The sequence below is a fragment of the Scylla paramamosain genome, chromosome 3 (genome assembly GCF_035594125.1).
Source record: "Scylla paramamosain isolate STU-SP2022 chromosome 3, ASM3559412v1, whole genome shotgun sequence".
In the NCBI taxonomy this organism is placed as follows: domain Eukaryota; kingdom Metazoa; phylum Arthropoda; class Malacostraca; order Decapoda; family Portunidae; genus Scylla; species Scylla paramamosain.
The window spans coordinates 8,185,320-8,205,269 of record NC_087153.1 but is presented as its reverse complement, the minus strand read 5'-3'; the positions used below and the strand labels follow the sequence as shown (position 1 = coordinate 8,205,269).

General features: G+C 41.1%; 1 protein-coding gene across 5 annotated transcripts; it reads right to left on the bottom strand.

Moving 5' to 3' along the window:
• Nucleotides 1-335: 335 nt before the first annotated feature.
• Nucleotides 336-12,780, bottom strand: LOC135089840 (major facilitator superfamily domain-containing protein 6-like). 5 transcript variants are annotated; one of them, XM_063985970.1, is made up of 8 exons: nt 12,660-12,722; nt 10,059-10,133; nt 4,680-4,786; nt 3,490-4,472; nt 3,181-3,346; nt 2,435-2,674; nt 1,872-2,018; nt 336-622 (listed from the first exon to the last, which is right to left on the bottom strand). In XM_063985970.1, exons 3-8 carry the CDS (start codon nt 4,753-4,755, stop codon nt 447-449), a joined length of 1,788 nt encoding a protein of 595 aa, XP_063842040.1. In that variant the 5' UTR covers nt 4,756-4,786; nt 10,059-10,133; nt 12,660-12,722; the 3' UTR covers nt 336-446. The 5 variants fall into 5 exon arrangements, with proteins under 5 accessions (XP_063842040.1, XP_063842031.1, XP_063842058.1 ...); XM_063985961.1 differs by lacking the exon at nt 10,059-10,133 and having other exon boundaries at nt 12,660-12,779; XM_063985988.1 differs by lacking the exon at nt 10,059-10,133 and having other exon boundaries at nt 4,680-4,783; nt 12,660-12,736.
• Nucleotides 12,781-19,950: the final 7,170 nt, after the last annotated feature.

Here is a 19,950-nt window from a genome sequence, read left to right as displayed (position 1 = left end):
GTTTGACGATGGTAATAAACGTGCGAGTTCGCAAAACATTCATCTGCACGAGGATGGAATACGAAGCATCAACTCGTCTGGTTCTGAACAAAAATGCTTATTCAATTTTATTCGCAAAGCATTCTGTCCTTCATATCATCCACCATAGGCTCAAAGGTCAACTGGACGGGGATGAGAACAGCGGGCACGAGCAGTTATGGCATATGCCTCCAACTTCAGCTTATTCAGTCCCTCCACGTCTTCCTCTGTTGAGTTAGGATTTCATCTCCGTTGTACGTACTTTATTGAGTTTTTCAATGTTTACTTTTTCGGTCGTCGTTCCTTGTTATTTTCCCTTCTCTCACCTCGACTGCATAAATATGAATGCGCGGTACGCTTGAAAGGCTGTGTTGCCGCAATGCCTCAGTACTGGCCTCGTCCAGCCTCGTCACTCTGCATGGAGGAAGCTAGATCATAGCATGCTTGGTCTCCTCGCGGTGTTCTGAATGCTCGGAGTGCTCAATTTCAGGTAGGACAGGGCAAGGAGTGCACACCTGGAGGTCACACACACTCCTCTGCTCTTCCGGTATCATATTTAAATCCGTCTCCACTGTTCCAGGGGCATGGTAGTCCACCGGCGCGCCTGCGGAGAGAGAACACCGTAAAATTGAGATGGTGAGGGACGAAAGAACACATGGTGCGTGAAGGCAGCACAAGAGTCTTGATTACACTTTGTCAATAGTGGTAAAGATAAAGTTGCCACTATTACAACAACAACAACTACTACTACTACTACTACTACTACTACATAAACAACACATGTGCACGTGTCATGCTATCCAACTGAGACCACATGTGATTTTTTTTTTAATATTTCAATAGTAGAAATAAAAAAAAATGCATCATAAAATATGGGATACAGTTTCCTTATATCGATGTAACTGCTGAAACCGTATTTTTTTTTTCACGTATTTAGCATAAGCTCAATACGTAATACCATGCATAATTTGGGGTACTGACTTAAAGCGAAATTAAACACGTGTTGTGGGTGTAGATCCCATCGCTTCATTTGCACAAATCTGTTTGATTTGTTCTGCCAATCAGAAAGTAACAGCGTGTTATTTAGCATCAGAATCTGAGGTATTTCGCGGTTTAGCGGGAGTAACACCTGCCTCGTGGATGGGGATCCCATGAAGAGGTATATGTAGGAGCTACAGCTTCCAGTGAGAGACGTGATGACAAAACTCATCTGCTACAATAACTATTTTGTTACCATTAATGCAGTGACTTGTATGACGTGGTGGTGTAGTGTTCAAAGCCTCCGAGGGTTCTTTACATGGGATCTCTTATTTGGAGTACTCAGAGTGCAGCGGCATCTTGCACAAATAGGAGTTGCGTGAAACTGGATGAGATGGTTTGCGCCGGATTCTGTCATGGACTGATTTAGAATTGAAGATACAGGTCGAGTAGAAAAATAGCCACGCACATCAGTAAATAAATGAATAATAGTAATAGTGATGATGATTATGATGATGATGATAATAATAATAATAATAATAATAATAATAATAATAATAATAATAATAATAATAATAATAATAATAACAATAGTAATAATAATAATAATAATAATAATAATAATAATAATAATAATAATAATAATAACAATAATAATAATAATAATAATAAATGAATCTCCATGGCACATACGGTGTCGACAGTCACACAGAGAGAAAAAATAATCCACGTGCACAAAACTACATTATGTAGAACGAACCTCCTCCATCTGATTTGCTTTCCCTGTTCTGCCACTTTCCTGACAATGAAGTGCCATGGTAACCCCCCCCTCCTCCGCCCACCCCATGAATCACATCAAATATGCCCTGACTTACCTGGCGCGCAGTGAGTGTGCAGCAGGTATTGGGCAATGCTGAAAAGCACGACGTAGGTTGTGTCAAAGACACCCAGATAGAAGAAGGCATTGGATCCCCCGACAGCAGAAACCATCAGACCCCCGACCAGACTCCCCAGCGAGACACCTGTGGAACGCGTCTTTCAGTGTGTGCACCAAAGACTGGGCAATGTTACATATTATCCTCGGCAAAGGTAGAGAAGGTCGAACAGGTAAAACAAGAATCAAATGATAAAGATGAACTTTATTTTAGTCTTCTTGTGAGTGAGAGCAGATTCTGTATGGTTCCTTTCGTCAAAGACATTCCTTACCTATTAAATTTGAAAAAAAAAAATAAAATAAAATAAATAAATAAAAATAGCTGTCTGGAACTGATACACAATATACAAAGGGCAATTGTTTCATCGCTCCATGGGAGTCCATACTGTAGTTGCTCAGATCCTTAAGACATTGTAGTGTACATCAGTGAATCCCTCAACACTTAAAACACAGCTGGTGACAGGGAGGTGCTGACAACAAAAATACTAGTGCTAAGGTTCTGACCTGTGATGAAGGTGGTTTTGACTATTCCCTGCACGGTAGCCATGGCGCCGGGAGGAGACATTTGGCTGGCGGTGGCGATCATGTTGGGGTAGAAGAGCCCGAAGGACGTCCCGTGCAGCAGCTCAATGGGCGGGAAGAACCATGGGTTGCTCACCGTGGAGTACAGGAATACCCGCACCGCCATGGCCGTCAGGGAGATGCCGAAGGTGATCTCGCTGCCCAGCTTCTTAATCACCAGTGCTGTAGCAGTGATTAGTAGATATGTATTTTAATGGCGCACTAATAACGGGGAAGAATGGTACCACATCGTTGCAACAATGTTGACCCAATGACATTTCTGTGTGCATACAGAGTGTGTGTGCGCGCGCGCGCACGCACACACACACACACACACACACACACACACACACACACACACACACACACACACACACACACACACACACACACACACACACACATCTCAGTGGTAACGTCAGCACCTGTCACTTGGCAGGCTGAGGTTTATGCCTGTGTGGGTCACAAAGGCTTTCACTGACGAGCTAGTAGCTGTTATTTGGTGTGTGGAGAATTTCATCCTCACCTATATACCAGACAGTAGTAATTATAAGCTCTAAACTCTATCTGAAAGGCTATAGTTGGCGATCACGAATCCATCACGTGATCCTCAAGATTATGTTGAATTACAGACACAAATACTTACTTCTTACTGACGTATAATACATAAACAGAAGGCATTTACTTACCGGAGAGGAAGAGAGATGGAACTTCACCAAGAAAGCAGCCGACGCCCATGAAGATGCCCTGAAGCAGCTTGAGGTGGGCGAAGGCTGGACCAGCAACGTCCTCCACCACGATAAAGATGAAGGTCCACACGATGCCCATGTTCAGGCCGCACACCACCACCGTGAGCTGTGTGGGAGGGCAAAGTATCACTGAAATGTGGTGGAATGCTTGCAGGGGTGTTTAATTACTGAGATGGATTATACACAAGAACAAAAGAAACGCACGCAATTTAAACAGTGTGGGTGCGTGGCGAAGGCGAAGGGACTCACTATGTACAGCAGGAAAGGGAAGTTGCAGAGGGCACGTCCCACGTGGCTGGCCTTTAATTTTTCTCGGTCGTGTACTTTGAAAGGAATGCGAAAGGACGCCACCAGATTACACCCCAGAAAGATGCTGGCCAGCACCACCACCGGTATGTAGTTCGCTTGTTTATTATTGCCATGGGAAAAATAATCGACAAGGGCGCCCCCAGACAGGCCCACGATGCCCCAGCCAATGCTGCCAAACAACCTTTGGCGGCCGTACAGATGGCGCCGCTCCTTGCCGAGCAGCTGGAAACAAATGGTGTCGGCCATGGTGGTGGTCGTGGAGTTGCCGCCGTATATTATTATCAGCATCACGAAAATCAACCAGAACTCTCCCTTTTGTGTTAGCTGCAGCAAGGTGAGCGGCTCTGCCTCGCAATAGTAGCTGCAGTTGGCAAATATGTGCTGGGCGCCACACGAAGAGGGTGATGAACTGATGAACGTGCAAAACTCCTCCTCACACACGTGATATTGGTCGATGGCAACAGAGTTGAAGTTAAGATTTAAATCCTTAAACATAAACGTCCGATTAAACACATTCTGTTGGTCATAACACTTCAGAACACAATGCCGATCATCTTTCTCACTGTCAGCCTTTTCGCTACACTTCCAGGACGAGAGATGGTCCGGAACAGCGGTTGAGCACAGTGCCAGGGTGGACACGTTGAGATCAGTGCAGTGGAGGGGCGGCGAAGTGCTGTAGTGTGGCATGGGGGTCTGAATCACAACGTTGGGTAGCAGGAAGAAAGAAATGAATGAGATTGTAAGTGTTACCATGCCGCTCAAAAACATGGTGCGGTAAACTTTGAACTTGTCTGCCATAGCGGATGTGAAGAGATTGATGGCACAGCTGGACATGGGCGTCACCATCCATATGAGGCCCACCGCCACTGCAGGGATGCCCTTCTGTCGCGCCACCACCGGCAGGAACGTGAAGAAAGCGATGCCTGCGTGGTGGAAAATAACAAATAAATAAATAAATATCATAAATAAAATAAAATCAATCAACCAAGCAATAAATAAACACACACACACACACACACACACACACACACACACACACACACACACACACACACACACACACACACACAGTTGTATAGTAATTATAATTACATATGTAATCAATACAATCGTCAAGGTGCGTAACTGACCCCCATATTTGAAGAAATAGTGTATCTTGAGAGGCAGCAAATCCTTGTTCACCCTGGACAACATGGTGCCCTGCATCCTTCTCGTGAACGCTCCTCAGCTGAACCTGCTGGTGATGCCAAAACAATTATGTGCTGATACTGCTTCTCTCCCCTCTGCTCCCGCTGCTTCTCCTCTTACTACTACTAGTACTGCTGCTGCAACAACAACAACAACAACAACAACAACAACTACTACTACTACTACTACTACTACTACTACTACTACTATATTTTTCACGTGTCTAGGACACACACACACACACACACACACACACACACACACACACACACACACACACAGAGAGAGAGAGAGAGAGAGAGAGAGAGAGAGAGAGAGAGAGAGAGAGAGAGAGAGAGAGAGAGAGAGAGAGAGAGAGAGAGAGAGAGAGAGAATCCCAAATAGTTAATCACAAAGAATAACAGAACTTGGTCAGTTTAGTCTAGGGGAAGTTTTGATACTCACTTTTGAATCAGTTCAAGTCACAGGAAGGAGGAGGAAAACAGACAATTACTACTACTACTACTACTACTACTACTACTACTACTGTATCACCACTTATGGGAATCTAGGTTATAATGGAATAGATAACCCCACATAATATATGCTCTGAAAACTCCTTACGTCATCATGCATGCTAATCATGCATCACATCTGGGCATTAAGAGTAACTAAAGGAAATAAATTAACTGAAATGTGGTATCATCATAAAGCAAAATGACTTATTGGCATGGCAGAGTAAGCACCTCGATCTTATTTCTATCCGACACATGTGAAGGGGAAAAGGGTAATCCCTGGGCCAAACTGAGACAATACAATCTTTAAAAATAAAAGGGAAGTTATATGAAACTATTATAATGTCAAACCAATTAATAATAAACAAAATAGATAAATAAACATGAAATAAAGACAATCGATCATCCGGATGGCATCATGATACAACACAATACTGATTTATCTTTACTAGAAAAAAATTTCCTAATGACTGCCATTCTTGATAAATTACAAATTAAAACAGGATATTTAAAGTCGTAACATGACTGATTTAAACCAGTCCTTTGTACATGTGTACAAATTAAAGCCAGGAATCTTTGCTTATAAATACAATAGGAAAGCACTATAATTTAAGGTCAAAGGTTGCTAGTGGGTGATAAAGTGATGGGAAGGCGCTAATGGTGCGTCCACACTAGTGCTACTTTATTTACCGATATGTTAACAACAATGTCCGAAACAGAACAGTCAACATCTGGATGCACATCAACAACAATGTATGAAACTTTGCCTGTCAGTGTTGGGCAACATGTTGGCAACAAGAATAGTATTGGTTAAGCTGTCTACACCAGCTGGTTTCTGGAGGCTAGGGGACCAGAGCGTGGGTGGGATCCTGTAGCAATGGCTATCCACTGCAGCACTCTGTTAACTTCAAAATCTTTTCTCTTGACCACTCCACAGTCACGCAGTCGCTGTTGGTGTTGTGCCTATTCAGATTATCTCCTCCAACCACATCGACTCGTCTACACCAATGATGCAGACATATCAAGAAATCTCTACCAACACGTCAACAACAATGTTTCGTCAAGTCGAATAACTTGTTGCCTACCATGTCGTACTTTTGTGTTGCCAATTTGTTTTGTCGCTAGTGTGAAAAATCACTTTAACTACCCGTCACATGCACGGCAGGTATCCCAGGGGCCCTCTTATCTACATGAGGCATAAGCTATCCTGTACTATGGTTGTGTCAGCAGGAAGACCTGTTGGCTGACTCAACTCCAACTCTGCTCTCAGAAGCAACAGAGAGCAGAAACGTAGGCAGCAAAAACTCATAATCGAAAAGCGGCGGCTCTTACTTTTTAGTTGAGTTGGCTTAGCAGAGTTGGAATTAAAATAAATAAATAAATAAATAAATAAATAAATGAAAATAAAAATAAAGATAAAAATAAAAAAAGCTTGTGTTTTTTAACATTTTACATATCAAAATCTATTTCTATATCATACTGATAAAAAAGGTATATATATATATATATATATATATATATATATATATATATATATATATATATATATATATATATATATATATATATATATATATATATATATATATATATATAATGTAAAAGTAGTCAAGCCTGACATGTTCATTTATTGTATAGTACAAGTTCACACAGGCTTTGTCCAGCCGGACCAACCTGTATCAGCATGACCTAAACAACTGTCTGTTCTTCATTAATAGAAAGTGTCAAAATCTTTCAAGATCGAACTCCCCTCGTGCCATTTGGCACCTAACCAAAAAAAATTTCCAATAAGTTTGCTTTTTCATCTTTCTCTTCTTTATTTCAACCTGGGGGGATTCCACTCATACAGCTCTTTTTAGACAGGGTGGAGTCAAAAACTTTTCGTCTAATCAACTCCTCTCCTCTAACTGACTGTCTTCAGCCTCTCTCTCATCGCCGTAATGTTGCATCCCTTGCTATCTTCTACCGCTATTTTCATGCTAACTGATCTTCTGTGATCTTGCTTACTGCATGCCTCCCCTCTTCCCGCGGCCTTGCTGCAGTAGACTTTCTTCTTTCTCTCACCACTATTCTGTCCACCTCTCTAATGTAAGAGTTAACCAGTACTCTCAATCATTAATCCATTTCTCTGGTAAACTCTGAAACTCCCATCCTGCGCTTCTGTATTTCTTCCTTCCTATGACTTGAACTTTTCAAGACACTTATTCTTTAATTTTTGACGACCGCTTTTGACTCTGTTCAGGGAACAGCACCTCAGTGGCCCTTTTTTTTTTTTTTTTTATACCCCTCGCTCCGCTCGGGGCATAAAAAAAAACTCACTGCTCCGCCTGGCCTCTGGAGGGTACAACGATGATTTGGCCAGGAGCACCTTTTGGTGTTCATCGCATATAAATATTGCGATTTCTGTCTCGGAAACACCTCCATGAGAGTAACTGTTGACGGCGCATCTTTCTTATTTTATGACATTTCCTCGCCAGACTCACCGTTTTGCCGCGTTTTGCATATTTCGATTTATCGGCATATGAGCGAAGATTTCTGCCTCGCAACTCGATCAACTATTGCCTCATCACTACATATGGAGCTCGAGCGCGCATAATGCGAGAATCATATGCCATAATTCATTTAATTTGCCGGATAAGCAGTTTTGTTGGACACCATCAGACTCGGCAGTGACTGTAGAATCAAGATGTATTGTAAAAACTTGACAAAACAAAAAAGAAAATGGTATTACGACGAGTTGAACTGTGAAGATGTTAAAAAAATGTTTAACATGTTTTACTTATGCTCGCTATTTTTAAGTTACTCACTGAATGCTGAAATATATTATTACATTAAACAGGAAAAAACTCGTGAACACGATAGTGTGATCAGAATGCAGATAAAGCTCCACATATTGAAAAAACAGTGTCATGTCACATGTCACTCACCGCAACCATCACCGCGGCGCGACACTTGGCGTAGCGTGTGAAGGCGGGTCTAAAAATTAGAGCCCCTCAGCCGCTGAGGGAAGGTCCTTTAAGTTGCTCCTATTACCTGGTTACATTTTTGTTGTTCTATGCCGGTGCCCCTCTTACATGAGGGAAAAAAATAAAATAAAATAAAATAAACTTCAAACCTTTTGTTTCACTCTATATTACTTTTAATTAATTATTTAAACTGATTCACATATGAATATGAACAACAAAAAAAAAATTGGGTTGGGTAAAAGAAGAAAAAAATTTTTTTCAGCCATGCTTTTTTTTTAGTGCACCTCGATAACAACTACAGTAAAGTACCGTGTTTGGTAAGAAGCCCAACTTTCTACACATTCCGTGCGCTCGATGCTGATGACAAAAAGACAACTGTCCTCCTAGCAGGGTTGAGTGCAGCGGCATAAGGGTTATAACAAGAGTGATATAGATAAAATCATTAGGGTTAGTGATGAGGATAAGGTATGAAGTAATGGGTTCAGGCTCGATAACAATAGATTAAGACGGAGATAGCAAGAAAAACAACAACTGGATCACAGATACTCGTAGAAGAAAGAAATAGAAACATTAATCAGGTTGTTAGTACAGAATCAGTAGGGAGCATTAAAAGCGTATGAGACAAATTTATTAAGATAATAGTCATATGCATATATGTTTTATGCGAAGTACAAGACATGTTACATGCAGGCCTACTGGCTTCTTGAAACTTCCCTGTGTTCTCTCTCTCTCTCTCTCTCTCTCTCTCTCTCTCTCTCTCTCTCTCTCTCTCTCTCTCTCTCTCTCTCTCTCTCTCTCTCTCTCTCTCTCTCGTCCAGACAATTCACACCATTCCTCCTTCTGTTGCACAATCTTGTATTCTCCAGCACATCATTGTCCATTCGTCTTTATCATGAACAAACACAGATAATGTCAAGACGAGAGGGTGCGCTGCGAGGGTGTACTGAGCTGCGGTCCCCATGACCCTCTACTTGGAGCTGATTACCACGAACATTAGTCCCCAACTTAATAAACCACAACCACCACTACTACCACCAGTGCGATTACTACTACTACTGCTTCTACTACTACTACTACTACTACTACTCGTACTACTACTACTACTACTACTAATAATAATATTATTATTACTACTGCTACTACTACTGCTACTGTTGTTACTACCAATGTTGTAGCTATCCGGAATCACCAGTACAATTAATGCGGTGTAAGTCGAAACATGGCTGGGAGGAGACAGATAACGAATTGTTTAATAAAATGTAGACATACAATACCCTTGACAAGGCTGATGCAATGAAAGGCTGCTCTGTCCGGACGAACCATGCAGAAACTCCGGTACAGGCTCAAAGGAGGGCATTTAGCTACGGGTTGCCTCACAACAATTAAAACGATATGATACGTCACACGCAAGAGGAATTTGCCACTGTTGTCTTGATATTTCTAACATTAAAATGCCGTGGCCGGGTCTTCATCTGGTTCAGCCTTTATCCTGGTTGTTTCTCAGTGACGGCACGTAGTATCTCGCGCGTGTACAGTATTGAATTCATAGGTCTGTTGATTAATACATATCTCGTCTGGTGCAGGTTACTGGAAAACTAATGAGACGTGCGTTGAAATTGCGTTTTTAAGAGATATGACGTAATAAACCAAGGGAGCTCGACACTCTTTTCCTTGACATAAACTAAGCAGAGGATTTCTAATGTCTCATAATCCCTAGTCAGTTGTTTTGCTACTACTACTGCTACTACTACTACTACTACTACTACTACTACTACTACTACTACTATTACTACTACTACTACAACCACTACTGCTTTTCATAGCAGTTACAGTAAAATGCTCAAACCACCGCTATTCTCACCTCTATTCCGCAGTATTTTTTTCTTCAATTCCGAAGTATTCCGCAGATTTTTGTTGCCCTTGGCCAGTGTCCCTCCTACATTAAAAAAAAAAAAAGTAAGTTCAACAAAAGAGTGACTCTGGCCTGGCTGTCCTCTCAGTTCCTTCATCTTCGAACCCGAGGTGGACAAACTGTTCTACACAGGGGCATGGAATTTACCAAAGCATAGGGCTTTCCACACATTCCTCTGCCAATCAACTCATAATACTGATCAAGTGCCCGGTGGTCAAGGTCTGCGCCATATATTCTTGCCTTCGCGTTCTGACTTCCATCAAGGATCCCAGATCGTTGTATTTCTCTCTGGGGGGTGAGCGCGATAAAGTAGTTTTGTGGGAATCTTTATTTAAATAATTATGTTCGTTTGTGTCAGGCGAGGTTCATATCTAAGACAGCAGGAATGTGTGCGAGGCCCTAGCTCCCACAGTAGGGAAAGTTTTCACAAGAGTTAGAAACTCTGGTGAACTCTGGAACTCCCTGCCTGCTTCTGTATTTCCACCTTCCTATGACTTGAATTCCTTCAAGAGGGAGGTTTCAAGACACTTATTCATCAATTTTTGACCACTGCTTTGACCCTTTTATGGGACTGGCATTTCAGTGGGCATTTTTTTATTAGATTTTTGTTGCCCTTGGTCAGTGTCCTTCCTGCATGAAAAAAAAAAAAAAAACAATAGTGACCACCATCGCAAAAAAAAAAAAAAAAATCTCCATGCATATAAAATAGTGACCTTCGACGCGCCCATGCATGCATAATGATGAATGATGATGTGTGCAATGCTCTGTGCGGGGAGGTAGCACATACACACACACACACACACACACACACACACACACAGAGAGAGAGAGAGAGAGAGAGAGAGAGAGAGAGAGAGAGAGAGAGAGAGAGAGAGAGAGAGAGAGAGAGAGAGAGAGAGAGAGAGAGAGAGAGAGAGAGAGAATTTCACTTATAATGGGTGATAGCCTGCTCCATTATCCCAGTTTTGCGAGTTTATACCACAAATAAAAAACTTGGTGATATATATATATATATATATATATATATATATATATATATATATATATATATATATATATATATATATATATATATATATATATATATATATATATATATATATATATATATATATATATATATATATATATATATATATATATTACTAGGAACTGAATTTGCTTTCATAGATAGAAAAAAAAAAGTCTTGATTTGTAGACCAATATAACGTGCTTATAGTAATCCAGCAAGTATACGTTGTACGATGCCAGCACACACTGTATTAATTCGCTGTCTTTTGCCTATCGGGGGGTGGGGGTGAGGGTCAGGTGATAGGTTGTAAATCAGTAAACATCTCAACCTTCACTGGCACTATATGTTTACTGATAGGCAAACCGAAGACTGAAAAAAATAGATAAATAAAAGGAATTGTGAATAATCTCACCAGAAAATGGTGTGTGTGTGTGTGTGTGTGTGTGTGTGTGTGTGTGTGTGTGTGTGTGTGTGTGTGTGTGTGTGTGTGTGTGTGTGTGTGTGCGCGCGCGTGTGTGTTTGCACACAAAGGGAAAATAAAAAGCGGAATCTGGCATATCATTATATATATATATATATATATATATATATATATATATATATATATATATATATATATATATATATATATATATATATATATATATATATATATATATATATGTATAGAGAGAGAGAGAGAGAGAGAGAGAGAGAGAGAGAGAGAGAGAGAGAGAGAGAGAGAGAGAGAGAGAGAGAGAGAGAGAATTACCACGTGCCGGCTAAATCGCGAGAAGTAGTTGTATGGCGCCAACTTAACAATTTTACAATAGAGTTGGTGGCTGTGAGTTACAACACACCCTCATGGAGGTGGATGAGTTGGAGGAGGGGTGGACTACATGCTGAAGGACATTCAGCGTGATCCTTTCTGTTCAGCGAAGTAATGGTGTCAAGAAACATTGCTTGTAGGGCCATCAGGTAAGGCGTCGTGTGCCCGCTGATTGTGCGATGTAGTTTCCCAAGTAACAAGGGTAAAATGGTTATCGGAAAACATGAGCCTCAGGACAAAAGCAGACTAACAGTAACATCAAGAGGGAGCCCTTCTTGCATAACTGTGTAAATTGTTCTCAGTAACGTCTTGACCTTGGCCAATGGGTAGGAACGATGACGTCTTCCCGAGATTCCGTACACTTAGCATGCCAGTTATAAGATTTTTTTTTTTTTTTAGTTTGAGTTTCGAGTTACCACACACACAACCATAAGCTAAATCAAGACACATTTATATTTTAGTAATACTCAAAAAACAAACAACGACAAGTTCAAGCAAATATTTTGCAGAATAATTAAGCCTCCCTTCCGGGGCTCCTTTCAGTTTTCTGTGTCGCGTCAGTTCGATAAACAGTGACGAAACCTGGCCGGCGAAGAGCATCACCTACCTCGCACACAGCAAGTGCTGCTCTGGGCCTCACATTTTCCTGGCAAGACAACACAATATCCCTGCTGGACGGTGGCACAGGAGCAAGTGAATCGACGGGACGCCTCAAAGAGAGGAAACCTACCTTGGAGAAGCAGAGCGGCGGGGCAAACGTCTTGACGGGAGTGAGTGGAAAGTGCAGGCTGGGGCACCTCGCGAGTTGCCATGTTACCGCCACACTGGATGTATTTGGTCACTTAGAAATATGTTTTACCAGTAGTCATGACTTGACACTTTTCCTGTACTTTTTTTTTCCCGGAAGGAAAGTTACAATATTAAGATTGTATAACTGTTTCCATTAAAGAAGTACCAGTGTGATTATCATGATTATATGTATGCATTGTTCATGTAAGTGTTTTCCCTGTAATATACGATAGCTGAGAAAGGACAAGTTTATCCTTCATTGACAAGGTCGTGGGCCCTTGCCTGACTACAGTGAGTCACGCCAAACTGCGCTATTCTCACGCCTCTCGGTCGACATACTCGTAATTATTCCTGGTGTTTGTCCCTCAGAAAGATCATCACGGTGCAAACACATACCAAGATGGAATTATGTTTTTCAAGACATAATATGGAAAACAAAAACACTGGCGGTTATAATTACTCAGTAAACAGGGCAGTGTGTATGTATAAAAATAAGATGTAATCCACGTATGAACGCGGGTAACTCGCGCTTTCGCTTCGCTATAAGAGACCCTGTGCATGCCCAGCGTTGATGACGACAGTCACGCAGCCTGGCGAGCGCCAGCACCGTTATGGCTCCCTTATGACAAGACAGAGAGAGAGAGAGAGAGAGAGAGAGAGAGAGAGAGAGAGAGAGAGAGAGAGAGAGAGAGAGAGAGAGAGATTCACTCAAGCAGTACATAAAGCAAAAGTATGATTTTATTGGAACATCACCACAGTGACATTAATATTTAATCACTGTACTTACTAAAAGAACAAAATAAGTAAATAAAATAAAAGGCGACGAAGAATCTGTTACGTAAGGCCATAACTAGCCTACACTACTCCTCGAGCTCTCAGCCAGCCATGACAGGTTTCGAGGTAATAACACCAGAAATTATGTAAGTTTCTAAGAAATGTGTGTGTGTGTGTGTGTGTGTGTGTGTGTGTGTGTGTGTGTGTGTGTGTGTGTGTGTGTGTGTGTGTGTGTGTGTGTGTGTGTCGAGTTGAGAAATTTTCTAGTGTAATCCCGTAAGATCTTATGCAACATTCCAGGAAAGATGTGAGACAGCCAAGAACCGAAACCACACCTAGGTGCATCAGTGTTCAGCTGTACAAGTAAAGATGACGACTTTTCAAACTGAAGGAACGCTCTATTGACCTTACAGGAAGCGAGAGCATCTATTTCAGTCATGAAGCACCTTATCAAAGCCACCTACTTTTCAGATGCACCACTCATGGCCTCCCTCTTACCCTCCTATCTGCACTTTGGCACGATCTTACTCGTCATGTCCACATGCAACATTACAAACTTCACCGGTCTCCTCCAGGTCGAGCATGTCCTACTCTTGCATTTGCCGCCTTGCATACATGATCTTAGGAATATGACGAAGCTTTTTTCGCGAGACTGGCAAGCCACGCCCATTTCTCACACCTGCTCATATGAATTACCACAATTTCAGTCTCTTATAGATGGATAGTTATTTGAAAGTTTCTGCTTTTCCGACATTCATCCCTACCACAGGTCCTTTTTGCTGCATTGCTTCTTTCATTTCAGTCTTTTGGTCACACTGTTTCTTTCATTTCAGACGTAAGGATACATGTACCTGTATTTCATTTCTAGGTGGCCATTGAAAAGCCTAAAAAGCTCGAGCTTACCTGTCTACTGGCGGGCCAGGACAAGGCGATCCTTTTATGGAGCTGAAGCAGGATGCTATTGCTGCTCACTGTGCAATATTAAAACATTTGCTTTAAGTAATTTGGAAAACATACGACAAAAACAGCTGGCATGCTTCGTTCCCAAGAATTTGACCTCAATGTAGCCGACGACGCGCACTCCTACACGAGCACGCGCCGACAGCGCGCACACACACACACACACACACACACACACACACACACACACTCTCTCTCTCTCTCTCTCTCTCTCTCTCTCTCTCTCTCTCTCTCTCTGCTAGTGTATAAATTAGTGAGCTCATAATTGGTTCAGTCAACATTCACTGTCGGAAGTGGACATGACCACTCTGTGTCTGTCTGTTTGTCTGTCTGTCTGTCTGTCTGTCTGTCTGCATGTCTGTTAGAGTGAGTTGATACTGTGTGTGCGTGAAAGAGTATGTAGGGTTTATAGCGTGTGTGTGTGTGTGTGTGTGTGTGTGTGTGTGAGAGAGTGTGTGTGGGAGGGGGTTGGGGGTGAGGTGGGGTGGGGGTGTGGTGTGGTGTGGTGTGTGTGTGTGTGTGTGTGTGTGTGTGTGTGTGTGTGTGTAGAGAGAGAGAGAGAGAGAGAGAGAGGAGAGAGAGAGAGAGAGTTGATGGACAACGCTTAATATATTTCAAGTCATTGACGAGCCCGAGAACAGGACCTCAAACATACAGATGACATAAAGTGTACAATAGTTCATCATTGGCATCATTTATTTATTTATTTATTTATTTATTTTTTTGTCAGAAACAGCAAGAAAAACCTAATAAAAAATGAGAATGGGAACGAAATTACATAAAGAAAAAAAAAAAAAAAACGATAAACAGGGGTTATTCGTTTTCAGAGAGAGAAAACTGAAAGTAGCACGCTTAGATTAAAACATACTTGTAGTGTACTTTTTTTTTTTGTAATTAGGCACAAATTTCGCAGAGCTAACAGCTGACAAGTCACTAATTGCACGCCAAATGTCATTCAATATCATGTCACACGAGCCTCTTGTACCCTCCACGATGTTTGGGCACGAATTTCTTATTTGTTTCCATGGATGGCTGTACATAAAAAAAAATGTACTAAATAATGTGCAAAAATATTATAATTGAACGAGACTGTGCGAGTCTACTTAAAAGTTGAATAATTTGTTAGAATTCTTATACATATATTTTAATAATATCCTTGCTTCATCACACACACACACACACACACACACACACACACACACACACACACACACACATACCTTCATATCTAAGGGAACTCTGACCATATATATATATATATATATATATAATATATATATATATATATATATATATATATATATATATATATATATATATATATATATATATATATATATATATATATATATATATATATAATATATATATATATATATATATATATATATATATATATATATATATATATATATATATATATATATATATATATATATAAAACATGGGCAGATAGAGTTATCTTGTATATGAAGGTATTCAGGAGAACGATTAGAGATACCACAATCTGTGAAGGAGTGTAAACTACTTTTCTTCCTTTCCACTTCTGAAAATCTGGTTACACCTGCATGATTAGGACGATTACTGTCACATACCGTTGTTTATTTTTACAATACTCAATAATGATTTCGTAAAAAAATTTCAGTAAACAAGAAAAATGTGCTTAAATATTTTCAATTTGTTGTTGCTTAAAGTCGTTTAATCTGATTCAGTTTAATTTCTTTTGCACTTGTTTCATATAATCCCGATCCGTAACCACTCTGTTGTCCATTGGAGATATGAATCCCAGTATTTCTGAGAAATCTTTTTACAAAAAAAAAAAAAAAAAAAAAAAAATGCTAATCCTTTAATCAGGCTTGTGCCATCTGCCTCAACCACTACTCACTACTATCAGTTCAGCCAATCAGCAGAAGAGGCGGAGTTTAGTTTGGGTAGATTATTTGGTTTGTGTGTCAAGCTCAAGAACTTTAATTAATAATAGTGGTTAAGAAACACACACTTGAGACTCATCTGGGGAATGATTATGGGACAGGCCTGTCTCTGATGTTTCCTTTAATAAGTTCGTTGTCACACTAGCTGGGCAGTAACACTGGATCTTTTAACACACTTCAATCACGGCTTGGGTTATGTGAGTGGCTTATTACATACTCTTGGTCATAATTTCTACACTGTAGAGTAGGAATCACTTTTCACTAAGCACAAGTACTTTTAATGCAAAAAGGTACTAAACTCCAAGGTTTCTATTCTTTATGATGAAAACTGGCTGACTGTATAATGAGAGTAAATCACTTCATCCTGACAGCATACCAAACACATGGTCAGACGTTTTTTCTCGGATTAAGTACCTCGGAGTCACTAAGACGTCACCTGATTTTAATGAATTCATTCCAGATTGATTTAATAATTTAATGCAAATATTTGATGTTTATTATTTTATTCTGATACTTTGAAAAACTGCCATTAATGTTTCATAATCTCTGAACGTTCTCCTATCAAGACTAACAGTCATTCTAATACATAGGTTTACAGGAGATTATTTAACAATTAAGTTTTCCGATACAGACAAATACAGGAATATGAATAAATCCGAAGTAAGTCTCTCTCTCTCTCTCTCTCTCTCTCTCTCTCTCTCTCTCTCTCTCTCTCTCTCTCTCATTATGGCCAAAAATGGGATCCAAATATCGTGAGCCTCAATCGTCGTTGTTTCTATAGTCTGGAGTCACTCGATGCCCAGCTGACTCCAAAACCCTAAAGAAAATGTGGTTCTTTTGGTCTTGGCATGAAATGACCAAACAGCCTAACCACCGATGCCACCTGTACAATATGACCGACACTTGCGTTGGCCTGACCAAGGGCAAGGACGGACGGACGCTTCGATAAACTAATGACGGTGTAGCTCGCATTCAAGCCCAGCAAGCAAAGTATAAATAATGGTATACCTCAGGAATTTGCAAATTTAAGGTGACAAATAACCTGGCGAGGAACGCAGCAAGGCGCCTCACCTGCCCCGCCATAACAGGCTAATTAGTCACGTGTGTTTTCCCCTCGTCGGTTTTGTCAGGCGACGACGGCGCTTATTACCTCCAACATATTATAATCTTTGCCCAAATGAGATGGCCCTTAAGTGGAGCCCCGCAGAGGACGTGATCAGCGCCTTGTGTCTGGCAAAAAATATTGTATAATTTTTTTTTTCTTTTTCGGTAAAGAAAGAGCGGCGCAGGAGAAGCAAGGCTGAGGCGTGATAATGCTCCAAGCAACACCTGAGGGGGGCAGGGATATGGAAGAGGAGGAATTATCTAAGCATGTTAACTACATGTTCAGCAGGAGATGATCAGCATGATGGATCACTGTCACACGCGGCGGGAGATTACGAGAGGCTGGCGCAAGTGGCCGGAGGCTGGGAGGCTGGCAGGCGCAAAGGAGTGTGAGGAGCCAGGGATATACAGGAAGATTTGTACCGATGAAGGTGTGCGCCAAAAGCGTTCCGTTTTACGTGTTGTTATTACTCCTGCACTAAATGGAGCTGAAGGTGACCTTGCAAAGCTTGGGATTTGTCATTAGATGGGCCTTACTGACATCGCGCCAGCACTTCAACATGCATCCCTGGTACGGACATCTTGAATATGCATTCATGGCACGCGCATCTGGAGTACAGGTCATGAACAACACAAGGCAGCCAATAATAACAAGTCAGGTGTGGGTGCAGTCCTCTTGACATATACAGGGAATGCAGCGACGGAGAAGCAGAAAGAGGTGTAGCAACTTCAGACACCTCGTTTGTTCACCGATTCCCTTCAACAGACACAAGGATAGGACCCAGCGTGATGTAGCTTGATGACCAAGTTTTCGTCATAAGATTCCCGAAAAGAATATTTTTAAAAACGACAGTAGAATCATCGCAATTTTCAAGCAACGACGTAGCTGTTCCGGGAGATATTACATAACGTACCACATGCTGGGCTGGCAATATTCACACAATTCAACGGCAAAACACAGGCGAACGGAGGGAGAGACTGCAGTGTTGAATAACATCTGAGAAAGCGACACCAGTGCAGACGCCAGCATCCTATTTTGGGCTTTCAGTTGAAACCTTCGCTTATGCAGGGATGCACGATGGGAGGATTAGAGGTTGGTGACATGTCCCGGAATATCTACACTACGAGACAGGTACAAAACATACGATCAATCTAAGTAGTGACCGTGAACGTACTGTCAACTAGAGCATAAGAACACAAAAAATTAAGAAAACTGCAAAGTCATCTTCATTTATTATCCAAACTCCCTCTTGAAAGTAAGTATCTCATGTCTGTGGATTTACAACGTCCTCACTGAATTTGTCACATTCATCTATAAGTGCCAAGATAAGGCGGGAAATGTCGCAACAGATAACACTTGATAAGGCGAGCCATGGCGTCACTGTTGACAATACTGAGATACACCACATCTGGCCAGAGGCTCTTGTGGAAATGAACCTGCCGCATGTGTAGGGAAGCCAACGTCTGCTTTGAAAAGTATGAGAAAGGTAATGGAAATGCGTAAAATAAATTATAGAACAATGAACACAAATATTTTCAACTTCTTCGAATTTCAAACGAACTGCTAATCTGTTGATCTTAATTACTTGAACACCAGAAAGATGTTGAGGAGCAGGAATTATTCTCATTAAAATTACTTAACTTTTTTTTTTTTTTTTTTTAGGGGAATTTATGTTATCAGACTATCACACAGAACGTAAGAGAGTATCTGAAATTTCCGTAGTGAAGGTCAAAGCAGCCACAGGTGTACCAAGGTCATTGTTTTTAGTTTTAATCCATGTTCTTATCTTCAAATGTTATCAAGTACGTATTTCAACGAGTATTACTTCAAACTCACTCTGATAATTAGTCGCGTGGCATCACCTGTCTTCATTCACCCGGAGAGTTCATTTTCTGTTTCCGCCACTATGCCACTGTCTTGTTTCCTTTTATCAATGGTTTCCAATGAAGTGACAAGATCATGATAAATTTCCGGCACTCACCAGTCACAAGAGAGCGCGGGAGAAGAGTGTTGGGTCTTCCATACTTACCTGCCTTATCGAAGCATTACCTAACCATAATACAAGACTTGAAGGTCGTGACATCAGTGATTATTCAGTCTGACAGTTTACCGAAGCAAGTACACACACACACACACACACACACACACACACACACACACACACATACGGTAGCAGCTTCGTGACAATTGGCAGTAGTAGCAGCGTCGTCGACATAATATTAGGATGTACAAAATGCATAAATGTGTGGGCAAGGCACTTCATGACTTCAGAAGAGTGTAGCCTGCCGCGCGCTGGTGATCTGATAATTATGTGAGTCAGGTAATTACATTTTTCCCTCAGCGTAATGAACTCGAGGACTAGGACAGAAAACGCTGTATGTTTGGAGAAGTGAAGTATGTGTGTGTGTGTGTGTGTGTGTGTGTGTGTGTGTGTGTGTGTGTGTGTGTGTGTGTGTGTGACA